Here is a 13,196-nt window from a genome sequence, read left to right on the forward strand (position 1 = left end):
GTTTGGAAGTCATTGGTCATAACATTCCCCCACCCAAGTAGTCCTTCCCTGTCTTTTGCATTTGTCTTGCTGCCCTGTATGATCAGGTTGAAGACTTTCCTGTGCAACTTTCATTATCTCCCCTGACAATGATCAGTTTCTCTTCTGCATCAGATTGAAAGCAGGTATTACCTCTCTATGCCTGAGATAATAAAAATAGAGTTAGCACTCAACAACTATTTACAGTTATCAATGTCTTCTGTGGGATACTCATGAGGGTTGAATAAATGATTAACCAAAGTCACATTTGTTTTCAAAAACTTAATTGGACAGACATTAATATAGTGCTTATTATGTGCCAAGCACATAGAGATGTAACTTAAGTCAACCCTAGGGGCACCTGGGTGGCTCAGTCAGTTGGGCATCCAACTTCGGCTCAGGTCGTGATCTTGCGGTCTGTGAGTTCGAGCCCCGCGTCGGGCTCTGTGCTTGGAGCCTGGAGCCTGCTTTGGATTCTGTGTCTCCCTCTCTCTCTGACCCTCCCCCGTTCATGCTCTGTCTCTCTCTGTCTCATAAATAAATAAATAAACAAACAAACGTTAAAAAAACAAACTTAAATCAACCCTTGTAGGTAGTTGCTTTTATTGCCTTCATTCTACAGATGGGTAGACTGAGGCACAGGGAGATTAATTTGCCCAAGGTCACAGAGCTAATAATAAGCAGAGCTGGGACTTGAACCAGGTAGCCTGTTCCAGAGTCCATATTCTTTAGAGAGAGTGAGTGTGAAAGAGGGAGAGGGATAGAGATAGAGGGAGGGAGAGTCTCAAGCAGGCTCCACACACAGCTCAGAGCCTGACCCAGAGCTTGATGCCATGACCCTGGGATCACGACCTGAGTCAAAATTAAGAGTGGGATGCTTAACCAGCTGAGCCACCCAGGGGGCCACCCCCAGAGTCCATACTCGTTATCATCATGCCATGTCCCTCTCTCATTGTCTGCCACTGGTTTTGAAATGTCAACATTTATGTATTTATTTAAAATGTTTATTTTATTTATTTTGAGGGGGGTGGAGAGAGAGAGAGAATGAGAGAATGAGAATGAGAACGAATGAATCCCAAGCAGCCTTCATGCTGTCAGTGCAGAGCCCAACTCAGGGCCCAATCCCACGAACTGTGAGAGCATGACCTGAGCTGAAGTTAAGAGTCAGATGCTTAACCAGATGCTTAACCAACTGAGCCACCCAGGCTCATTTACCCCACCTGCTACTTAAATGTAGACTCTGCAATGTCTCACTGTACCCTAGTCTCTAACTTTTGGATTTAGCAAGCATTCTGTCTCAGTAATCTTAGCGGTCTGTTTTTATATTGTCAACAGCCAACTGAAGGAGAGGTCCCTTTTGTTATTGAAAAGAAGTTACTTTCTAGACAGGTCACTGTTTGTAGTTTACAAGTAGATAAGAAAGAAAATCAGGGGCGCCTGGATGGCTCAGGTCATGATCTCGCAGTCCGTGAGTTCGAGCCCCGCATCAGGCTCTGTGCTGACAGCTCGGAGCCTGTGCCTGCTTCAGATTCTGTGTCTCCCTCTCTCTGACCCTCCCGCATTCATGCTCTGTCTCCCTCTGTCTCAAAAATAAATAAACGTTAAAAAAAATTTTAGAAAAAAAAGAAAGAAAATCAGACCACAATGAACAGTCTTCCTGTAATTGTGAAGAACATGATGATAATATTGACTGCTTTGGTATCTTTGCTGTTCTGTCTCCAGACGATGGCTTGTTTTGAGTGAGTCAGGCTTTTGGTGGGTGAACCACGTTTGCTTTTTAGAGAAGGAACACTCATGTCTTTAATCTGCCCCATTTCCTAATCGCTGTGACATGTGCCCTGCAGTGAGTTTTGAAGGATGCACCGGTCGACCAAGGACAGCCTATTTTTCTGATGACACGCGAATCAAAGTGGGCAGCGATGGTGTGGTTAGCGTCAGACGGCCTCTGCAGCTTCATAAACCAGAGATGAGTTTTCTCGTCCACGCCTGGGACTCCAGCCGCAGGAAGCTGTCCACCACAGTTACGCTGAAGGCAGCAGTGCGCCATCACCGCCGCCATCACGTACGTTGGAGCGTTTCTTGGAAGTTCACCATTGTTTTAGTCCTCTGGCTAATGCAGGTTCCCTAGCCTTGGCACCATTCACATTTGGGGCTGGATGGTTTTCTGTTGTGATGTTTAGCAGCATCCCTGGCTGTAGCCCACCAGATAGATACCAGCAGCATGCCCCTAGCTGTCATAACCAAAAATGTCTCCAGACAGCCAATGCCCCCCGGGTTGGAGAATCACCTCTAGTTGAGAACCATTGGTCTAACTGAACTAATCGTTGGGAATTTTTTTGAGTAGGTGGGGGGAGGGATCAGCCGGAATGATGGCGCAGTGTGAATATCTGTATTTTCTGTGGGAAGCGTAGAATAGTGGGTAAGAGCATGGACACTATCTGGGACTGAATCATAGCCCTGCCACTTACTGCCTGAATAGACATGGGAGAGTTACTTAACCCCTCTGTGCTTGAAATTCCTTATCTGTAAATGCAGATAATAATGAGTGCCTGAATTAACACATGTGAAACGATATAACTGTGCTAGGCATACAGTAAGTACTCAGTAATTGTTAACTGTCTTTTTCTTGGAGGGAGAATGAGCAGGAGATCAATCCTCTGATCATTTTATTTTACTCTTTGTGTTTCTAGTGGGGAGAGTCTTGGGAGGGGAAGAGAAGACTCAATGGGAAACATTTTTTTTAAGTTTTATTTATTTTGAGAGAGAGACAGCGTGAGCAGGGGCAGGGCAGAGAAGGAGGGAGGGAGGGAAAGAGAGAGAGTGTGTGTGTGTTATGGGGTATGTGAGTAACTAATATGCAGGAATGCAGTACTGGGAAGGATTTCTTATCTCATGTCTGTCTTGTGCATTTTGAAACAAATTTGAAAAGCCAGGAAATAGTGCTTAAATCACATTTGTATGTGGGGAGTGGGAGATGGAATTGTCCTCTGGAACCTTTACAGTATTATGGTTAATCACTTTAAAGCACTTAAACAATTTGGAAGAAACTTTCCTTCCATCTTCAACTATCTTATTTCCCTGTGTGTGCATAAAGCTATCTTTATCACACATGAAAACTGTTCAATACGCATCTCAAAGGGCGTTTTTGGTTCCCATCCCAACAGCTTTAGTTAGAACAAATGGAAACTCAATAGATAAAACAACACAATGAGGTTAAAGAATTTGTATTGATCACAAAGTAGTTCTTAGCACCAATTCCTAAAACTTACCTCATCTTGGCTGATAACTCCACTTTGGAGGCCTATACCCCAAGGAAAAACATAAAAGAAAATTGAAACACTTGAATATCCAGTTGTTGAATAAGCTCTGATATTACATCATCAGAGTGTAATGTTCTTTTAAAAACAACAGGTATAATATATATAGGCTTGAAATAACTTGCAAAATAATATCAAACTCTCAAATGTATAGTTGTGTATGCATACTGATTACTTGAACTCTGGACATGAGAAGGATCAAAAGAGAATGCCATCTTTATTATATGGCAGAGAGGTTCATTGGGTTGTGTTTTGTTATTAAGTTAAAATCATCGACTGCCCTCAGAATGCTGGAGATGCTGGCTGGGTAGGTGGAACTGTTGGGCCTGTATTATTTCTCCCGAATTACCTGATTTTGTTCTTCATCTCCTTTCCTTTTAGGACACTCTCTCCGAAACCCAGACAGAAGTGCTCACATTTCCCAACTCCCAGCATGGTCTTAGAAGACAGAAGAGAGACTGGGTTATCCCTCCTATCAGCTGCCCAGAAAATGAGAAAGGCCCATTCCCTAAAAATCTGGTTCAGGTAGAGAGCAGGAAGTTCTTTGCTTCTCTGGGAGCAATTTGTCAGAGAAGGACTAAGAAGAAAAAGGGATAATGCTGTTTCTTTCTGTTTGGTCTTCAGATCAAATCTAACAGGGACAAAGAAATCAAGGTTTTCTACAGCATCACTGGCCAAGGGGCTGACACACCTCCTGTTGGTGTGTTTATTATTGAAAGAGAAACAGGATGGCTGAAAGTGACGGAGCCTCTGGATAGAGAACAAATTGCCAAGTACATTGTGAGTATCTCTCAGAAGCCTGTTAACAATGGGGTCATAACCTCCCAAAATTTTTTGGTCGACCCATGTTGGATCCCTAGATGAGATGCTCTGGACATGTGAGGCTTAATTTGATAGCTCTGTACCTGTTAATAAAGGGAGATGACAGGAGAGCTGGGGAAAAATTGGGGGGGGGGGGAAGGGGAGGGGAGCATTAATATTTTCTTTGTTAGGAATAAAGAGAGGAGAGTCCTTATGCATGAGTTAAGACCCAAGGTAGCAACTTACTCTTGGGGCCAAAAGTCCCTGACCCAGAGGAAGAGGCCAGTGATGACATTGGGGAGCAAAAGCCATTCTTAGACCTTGGTATCAGAGTAAGCTTGGAGAGCTGAAGGGTAATGCATTGAGGCCAAATGTAGAAAAATCTGGGGAGACACTAGACTGGAGCAGTCAGAGCAAACATTAGCCGGCTGGGAACGAATCAGAGTGTTTTAGGGTTCTACTGTTTTCCCCTAGGCCTGGCTCCCTAGCCCCTCCTATGGGAAATGGGAGCTCTGACCTGGTAGCTGTGTTCTCCAGCCCATGAATCTTTACATATCATGACCTCAAACATTGTCATGACACCACTGAAGCAGCAGCACATGTCCGAGAAAAGTTCTCTGCTAGGGTGTCCTTCCTTGGGTCTTGGAGAGTGGGAGGGGGATGGAGGCCGGTCACATGACTCCTTCCCTTTCTTCCCCCTGGTTGGGACCCATGTAACCTTCACTTGGCTGTTTCAGCTGTACTCTCATGCTGTGTCTTCAAATGGGCATGCAGTCGAAGACCCAATGGAGATTGTGATTACGGTGACAGATCAGAATGACAACAAGCCGGAGTTCACCCAGCAGGTTTTTGAAGGTTCTGTCATGGAAAGTGCTCTTCCAGGTATGGCCAATACATAAGGCGCATAGTTCCCAGAAAGACGCTTAGATTCTTTGGACTTAAGAGTGTTGGGGCTGGTGTTTGGGGTCAGGCCCTTCATAGCGATAGAACTTCTTTAGAAGCTTGCACCATGTGTATAAAACATCCTTTCTACAGAAATGTGTATTATAAAATAGCAGTTTAAGAACCTTTCCTGATTAAGAAACAGATGCATGCCATTCATGACCAGATTCTTTTCTGTTCCCTGTAAAGGTAACCGCTGCCCTGACTTTTGTGGTAATCATTCCTTTGCTTTCATTTGTCTATTTCACTGTGTGTATATTTATCTCTATATAAGCTCTTGTTTGTTTTGCATGTTTTCAAACTTTATGTACAGGGAACCACACTCTACATGTATTTCTGTGACATGCTTCTCTCGTTTAGCTTTATGTACATACGGTTGTTTGTGTTGGTGCCTATAGCAGTCCAAGTCCATTCATTCTCATTGTCATGTAGTATTTCTTTGCATATATCTCCTGATGGAAACGTGCAAGACTTTCTCTAGGGTATAAATCCATAATGGTAGATGGCTCAGTTGTATTGTATGTGCCTGTTCAGTGTGATACTTGCTGACAAGCTGTTTTCCAAAGGGGTTGGACCAGTTTACACTCCCATCAGCAACATATATATCCTGGAATTTTAGACTTTTCAGCTCTGTTGACTGTGTGGTGGTATCTCCATACAATTTTAAATTGCATTTTTCTGCTTTATTAATGGGCTAAGCATTTTCTGTGTTTGCCGGCCCTTTGGGTTTCTTATGACTTCTTTCTTCGTCTTTTGCTCTTTTTTTTCCCCCTTGGGCTATTTTTTTCCTTTTCCTAGTGATCCCTAAAGAATTTTTTTTGATGTGATCAGCACTAGTCCTTTGTCAGTCACAGGTGCTATAAGTATTCTCTTCTACCTTGAAGGCAGTGATCTCAAGTGACCATCCTCTCTGGTGAAGCCGTGACTTATAAGCCACGTCGGAAATTTGTGGGATTTTTCCTAGTTTTCACCTCATTCACTCTGTTTGAGAGTCATGGCACTGTTTCAGTTTAAGGTTACTTATTCCCCGTAGCCCTCCCCTCCAGCCCAATCCAAAGTATCTTGTGGAAAAGCTGAGTCCTTGGAACACTGCTCATTTGGTGGGATGCTGTCAACCCTCCCCCCCGCACTGGTAAGAATTTTGGAAATTAGAAAATGGAGAGCCATGACACGGTACCAACCCTAGGCTCCTCCTGGAACATTCTGGACAGAATTGAGCTGAGCAATGTTGGCCAAAATCCAAAGTGCAGCTTAACTGAATCTTCCTCTCGTTTGGCACTTCCAGGAACTTCTGTGATGCAGGTCACGGCCACAGATGCAGATGACGACGAGAATACCTACAATGCCGCCATCGCGTACACCATCCTCTCCCAAGAGCCCCCACTGCCTCAGAGCACAATGTTCACCATCAATAGGGACACAGGAGTCATCAGTGTGGTCACCACCGGGCTGGACCGGGAGGTCAGGGGTCAAGAGGATATAGAGGGGGTTGAGGGCAAATAGACATCAGCTAGATCACGTGGACCGTGCAAAACTCGGCAGAGGCCAGTTGCCATGTAGCATGTTATGGTCTGAGCTTTGCATCTAAACATCTGTGTAGAGGTTTTATACCTAGAAGGCAGGCTAGCATTCAAGCAAATGATAAAGTGTTTTGATGCTCTGGGCTGGGCTGGGCCTGATATGGTTCTGGGTCCTGACTCCAATGTGTTTGATCTCTGCAGAGTGTCCCCATGTACACCCTGGTGGTTCAGGCTGCTGACCTGCAAGGCGAAGGTTTAAGTACAACCGCAACAGCCGTGATCACGGTCACTGACATCAACGATAACCCTCCCATCTTTGAACCAACCACGGTAATTTTGCAGCCCCTCGGTTTTCAAAGAAAGGTCCTCTGTTGTTTCACAGTGCTCATGGGTGAAGCCTTTGACAGCTTTCCCTAGACTACTGAACTTCAGAAAGCAAGCAGATTGGGGTGGCAGTTGTCCCTGCCATCATCAGCCTGGGCCCTATTGACACACGTTTGTGAAATTATAAATGGCACCTGAGGTGCCTGGCTGGCACAGTCAGTGGAGAATGTGACTCTTTTATAATTTTTTTAATATTTTTTTGATGCTTTTATTTATTTTTGAGAGAGAGAGATATGACAGAGCATGGCTGGTGGGGGGGGGGGGGGTTGGTGGGGAGCAGAGAGAGAGGAAGACAAAGAATCCAAAGCAGGCTCCAGGCCCTGAGCTGTCAGCACAGAGCCCCACGTGGGGCTTGAACTTCACTGTGAAATCATGACCTGAGCCGAAGTTGGAAGCTTAACTGACTCAGCCACCCAGGCACCACAGAAAATGTGACTCTTGATCTGAGGGTTGTGAGTTTGATCCCCATGTTGGGTATAGAGATTACTTTAAAAAAGAAAAAAGGGAGGGGGCACCTGTTGAATTCATGTTTTCATTTTGGGTATCTTGGTCACAAGTCCTACCAGGTTTTGTTTATTCATTGAACAAATATTTTCTTTCTATTCTTTTCTTTTTTTAATCTTTATTTATTTTTGAGAGAGAGAGAGAGAGAGTACGAGTGGGGAGGAACAGAGAGAGAGGGAGACACAGAATCCAAAGCAGGTTCTGGGCTCTGAGCTGTCAGCACAGAAGCCCGCCATGGGGTTTGAACTCATGAACCACAGTATCATGACCTGAGCCCAAGTCGGATGCTTAACTGACTGAGCCACCCAGGCACCCCAGAACCTTGAGTCTTAATACATTAATTAGAAATCAGCTCAGTGGTTAATAACAGAGACTTGACTCTTACGTCCTAAACAAATAGGGTAAACTCTCTAGTGTCACAAAAAGCCCGGAGCTAGATTATCTGTGCTGTCAATGAAACCTCTTTTGCCTTACTTTGCCACCATCCTTGGTGCATAGCTTCCATCCTCGGTGTCCCCTTATGGCCCCAAATGGCTGCTAGCCCTCCAGCTATGTCTGTGCTTCGTTCAGGAAGGAAGCAAGGCCACGGGGAGCACAAGGCATTGCTGCTAAGTGAAGTCCTCTTATTTCTGTGCAGACCCATACAAGTTCCATTTACTTCTTAGCAACTGCAGTCTTCGAGGATGTCTGGAAGTAAAATACATTGTCTGGGCACTTTGCTGCCTCCAACAATATATTTCGCGAAGAAGGGGTGAATGGATATTAGTATTCAATTAGCAGTGTCTGCCACCCTAACCTAGGCATTGTGAGTAACATTTATAGTAAGATTTGACAGGAGGTTGGCCAACGCGGGACAGGGGACAATGGAAGAGTGCTCCAGGCAGAGGGAGCAGCATATGCAACATGCTCTGAATCATTGAAAAGCTTGATGCATAGCAAGAACTGAAAACCAGTCAGTGTAGTGAACTAAATGAGGTTGGGTCCTGCACGACCTTGTAGACTGAGGTAAGAATGTTAGAATTTATCCTGAGTGCAAGGAGATGTCATCAAAGGTTTTAAGCAGAGGACTCTACTGACCAGACTTTTGTTGTAAGAAAATTATTGGTACCACTGGGAATGATAGGAAGAGGAGAGTAATGGATAAGCCACCGTGTCTTGAATTTGATTAAGAGCATAGTCATCAACTGGGTCAGAGTGTGCTGTGAGGGGCTCAGGTAGCCAGGTCCTTAAAAAGCTTCTTCAGGTAGTCATGAAGGATGATGTTCCTTGAGTAGTATTGGCTGCTCCACCAATAAGAAATAGAGGCTCTACTGATGGAGTGGGCATTTCCTCCAAGACTCTTCTCCTTGAATCTTGGGCTCAGAAAGGACTGCTTTAGCCCTCTAGGCCCTGGCTCATCTATTGGGTCTCAGGATGTCATAAGTGGTCCATTTTCTCCTTTGCTCTGTAGTACCAGGGGCAGGTGCCTGAGAACGAAGCTAATGTCGAAATCACCTTACTCAAAGTGACTGACGCCGATGTCCCAAATACCCCAGCGTGGCAGGCCGTGTACACCATATTGAACAATAAGGATGACCAGTTTGTTGTCACCACAGACCCAGTAACCAACGATGGCATTTTGAAAACAGCTAAGGTTTGTATGGTGCCTGGCAAGATGCAGAAACTGACCTCTTGGAAACTCCCCTGTCCACTGGTGTCTTCTCAGAAGTAGAAGTAGCATGGCATTGGTGGGGTAAGGCTGGGAGGCTTTCCCAGGATCTGTTGGACCATTTGGGATTTGCAGTGACTATTCCAGCACATGTGAGACTCAGGAAGCTCCTTGAGGTTGAAGAGAAAGAAAATACCGTGTGTTTTAAAAGGCTTGCTCCCTTAAACATTTATCTACTCCTCCCCTCCATATCCATTTTGCAAATAAAAAGGAAAATAGTTTACTGGTCTCTGCCATTTTGCTGGATTATTTTAGAAGTGGGACAAATGACTTTTTGAGAAATGTTTTGGAAACCTGAAGACTTAGGAAGTTGGGTGATTTACTTGTTGAGATTACTCAGAGTTAATGGATCCCTGAATCAGCCCCAAGGCTTTGACTTCCTCTTGAGCAAGTGAGCAGACCATTCTGCATTATTACTTTATGCATTACTTACTACATAATCTTATCTCCCCCTAACCATCCAATGTCAACATTGTCTATGCTACCAACAAAAGAAAGAAACTAGTAAAATGAGTCCCTACCATAGACAAAGTCCTTCATCACAGTTCCCAGTTTTTTCCTTACAGCAACTCCATGAAGTATTCCTTTTCCTACATATTTAGATGTAGAAACAGACCCAGAAGTTAAGTTGCCTGGATCACACAGCTAGGATATGACCCAGCTGGGCTTTGACCTTGTTGCTGACTGATCTGAACTGCATGTTGACAGTAAACTTAATTGAGGTCATTGAGGTGGACAAGCAGGGTCTTCTGTCCATCTGCTGTCACATGGATGGCATGTCACATGGGATGAGAACATTCTTACTGGACTTGAATAATGAATGACTTAATGTGCTAGTGTTTGTTCACTGGGGTTTGCTGTTTGACGTGTCCCGTAGTTTGTTTTTATTCTTCTCCTAGGGTTCTCATCTTTATTATGATTGCATGGTAGTCATTGGGAGCTTTTCAAAACTACGCATGTCTGGGCCCCACCCTCAGAGACTGCTATTTACTGGGTTAGAGTGCAGGTCTCCATTTTCTTAAAAAGTTCTCAAGTTAATTCTTCCTAATTAACTAGATTAGCTAGATTTGAGAACCCCTAGGATACTGCTAACCAAAAGCAATAGTTAAGGACTTAATTTTATTTATTTTTTTAAGTAACATAAAATGTATTTTTGAACTCTTTTTTTTTCTTTTTCTTTTTCTTTTTTTTTTTTTTTTTTTTTTTGCTCCTTAGGGCTTGGATTTTGAGACCAAGCGACAATACATTCTGTATGTGGCCGTGGAGAATGTGTCCCCGTTTGAGGTCATTCTCTCCACCTCCACAGCCACAGTCACCGTGGACGTGGAGGATGTGAACGAAGCCCCCATCTTTGTGCCTCTCCAAAAGGAAGTGCACATACCTGAAGACTTTGGTGTGGGCCTGGAAATCACGTCCTACACTGCTGAGGATCCGGACCAGTTTATGGAACAGAGGATAACGTAAGTGTGAGGATTTTTTAACAGACTTGCAACAATTGAGTATGAGTGTATGTGTGTGTATAAAACACTTTGTTCATAGCATTTTACCATCATCGGTCTGTGCAAGTCGTGTCCCCCCCCCCCCCCCCCCGTTTTTTTCTAATTCCATTTTACTCTCATTCTCCACACTTGTTCCGTTCCCTCCATAGCCAGCCATTCCCGATTTACTGTTGCTTCCTGTTTGCAAGTTCATGCAGTGTACTAAGAATGTGGTTTTAATTTACATACATGATGTTGTGTTAGAAGTAGCTCAGTATTTCTTCTCCTTTTAAACTTGAAGTCACGCCATAATCTAAATCACACCCACAGATGTTGAAACCACACCTGCCAACCAACAACAACACCCCACAACCATGTATGATAAAGAATGTTCTTAATTTTTTGAGGGCTGGATTTGACTAGGAAAAAACTATGAGAATACAAATCCAAAGAGAACACATGTGTCTTGTTAGTAATACCATGATTTCCAAGAAGTAACGGGCCTCCGCCAATGTGCCCACTTCCTCTTCTTGGAGAGGGAGGTTCCTACCTGTTAACATGTACTTTAGGGGAAACTGTCACGACACCTGAACTATCTTCTTTTAAAGTTTATTTAAGTGATCTCTACCCTCAATCTTGAACTCATGACTCGGAGATCAAGAGTCACATGGTCTTTCAATTGAGCCAGCCAGGTGCCCCAGGCTCTCAACTATTTAGAGAAAAACATACAAATCCAGAATAGCGTCTTGCATAGTAATCGAGTGTGTTCTTGTTTGGTGGGGTGTTTGCGTTTTAGCATCAGTGCTTTTGACTGGTTCAAGTTGAAGTTCAAACAGAGTTTAAGTGTGATTTCAGCCTCAGTGGTTAGTTTGGGAAGTGCTGATTCTGTCCTAAGTGAAAGAAAGGGCTCCTGAATACCTTTGGACCACACATGTGCCCTGTATCGGGGGAGCTATATAAAAGGTGCAGGTAGAGATCTTAAAGGCTGCTAGCACTGAGTCATTAGGTCAAGGGTGATGGGGAATTTTTAAATGAAGGAACCAGGCTGATAACACCCAAACCTTCTGATTGTATTTAACATTTACTTAAAAAAAAAAAAAAAAAAGTAAGGACAATATAACATAATGTACCAATTGATATGTATGATTCAGTAGCATGCACACAACGTCACTATGGAAATATTTTTTTTTGGAGTAAACTAAAGTTGAGGCAAAACCTAGTTAAGCGTTAGAATCTGATTTTGCAGAAATGCAGAGAATGAAGAAACAAATGCCACAAATCTGGCCAAATGCAGAATGTGGGAACTATATGACAAATGACACTGGAATAAGTGGCAAAAGGGCAGGGAGGACTGCTGTAGATCAAAAGAGTATTAAGAGGCAAATGAACCAATTGTAATATGTAGACTACAACTTGAAGATAGATTCAACACTCCAACTATAAAAGATACCTTTGAGTCAGTCAGAGAAATTTGAGCATGGACGTGGCATTAGATGACAGTAAGTAATTATTAACTGTTTTTATTAGATGTGTTGGTGGCATTACGATTATGTTTTATTTTTTTCTAATTTCCTTATTTATGTGGGGCACCTGGGTGGCTCAGTTGGGTAAGTGGCTGACTTCACTTCAGGTCATGATCTCATGGTTCATGAGTTAGACTCCCGCATTGGATCTCTCTGCTGTTGGTACAGAACTTGCTTTGGATCCTCTGTCCCCATCCCTTTCTGCCCCTCTCCCACTGGTTCTCTCTCTCTCTCTCTCTCTCTCTCTCTCTCTCTCTCAAAAATAAACATTAAATTAAAAAAAATTTTAAAACCTTATCTATATAGGATACATGCTAAGATATTTACAGGAAAAATCTTTTGACATTTGAGATTTGCTTTAAAATAATCTTAATTTCAGGGCACCTGGTTGGCTCAGTCAGTAGAACATAAGACTTTTCATCTTGGAGGTCATGAGGTCAAGCCCTATGTGAAGTGTACAGATTACTTAAAATCTTAAAATACTTCAAATGTGTTGAATTTGTACATGTATCCAATGTACTGCTCATAATCCAAGGAGTCCTCTAGGTGGTCCAAACTTTTAGGGCTAGTAAGAAGTGTTTTTAATCAAGGTTGAAAACTATAGTGGGAAACCAAAGACCTCTTGTATGGTTTTCGTTGAATGATGAAGCCTTGGACTGTATGGTTTCCAGGCCAGTTGATGCCTTAGCTTGCAGTAGCGTAAGGGTCATTTAAAGCTTCTCTTTGGGCAAGTACGGGGACCAAGTCTGTGTGTAGAGGCCCTTACTCCTGGAACAAAGACCACTTGCTAAGTTCATGGCTTTGTACTCCTAAGGAAGTGGGGATATACCTGGAGGTATCCAGGGCTCTTGCATCCTTAGCTTTTTTGCTTCTTTTTCTGAGCCTTGCCATGACCCTAGCAGATAGCTGGGCAGTATATCTCTCTTTTTCATGCCTTTGTTTTCTCTGATTGACTGCTTCTGGTACTCCTAAGTAGGTATAGCTTAACGAATCATTCTGGC

At 43.4% G+C, this 13,196-nt stretch overlaps 1 protein-coding gene across 1 annotated transcript in view; it reads left to right on the forward strand.

Annotated features, from left to right (window-relative positions):
• CDH1 (cadherin 1) overlaps positions 1-13,196 on the forward strand; it is an 83,417-nt gene that overhangs the window by 56,463 nt on the left and 13,758 nt on the right. Inside the window, exons 3-10 of the mRNA XM_060650334.2 lie at positions 1,863-2,080; positions 3,717-3,860; positions 3,960-4,115; positions 4,874-5,018; positions 6,364-6,539; positions 6,800-6,928; positions 8,937-9,119; positions 10,410-10,654. Coding sequence (XP_060506317.1) covers positions 1,863-2,080; positions 3,717-3,860; positions 3,960-4,115; positions 4,874-5,018; positions 6,364-6,539; positions 6,800-6,928; positions 8,937-9,119; positions 10,410-10,654 — 1,396 coding nt within the window. The remainder of the gene's footprint in view (positions 1-1,862; positions 2,081-3,716; positions 3,861-3,959; positions 4,116-4,873; positions 5,019-6,363; positions 6,540-6,799; positions 6,929-8,936; positions 9,120-10,409; positions 10,655-13,196) is intronic.

This window comes from Panthera onca, chromosome E2 (assembly GCF_046562875.1).
Source record: "Panthera onca isolate mPanOnc1 chromosome E2, mPanOnc1 haplotype 2, whole genome shotgun sequence".
Lineage (NCBI taxonomy): Eukaryota > Metazoa > Chordata > Mammalia > Carnivora > Felidae > Panthera > Panthera onca.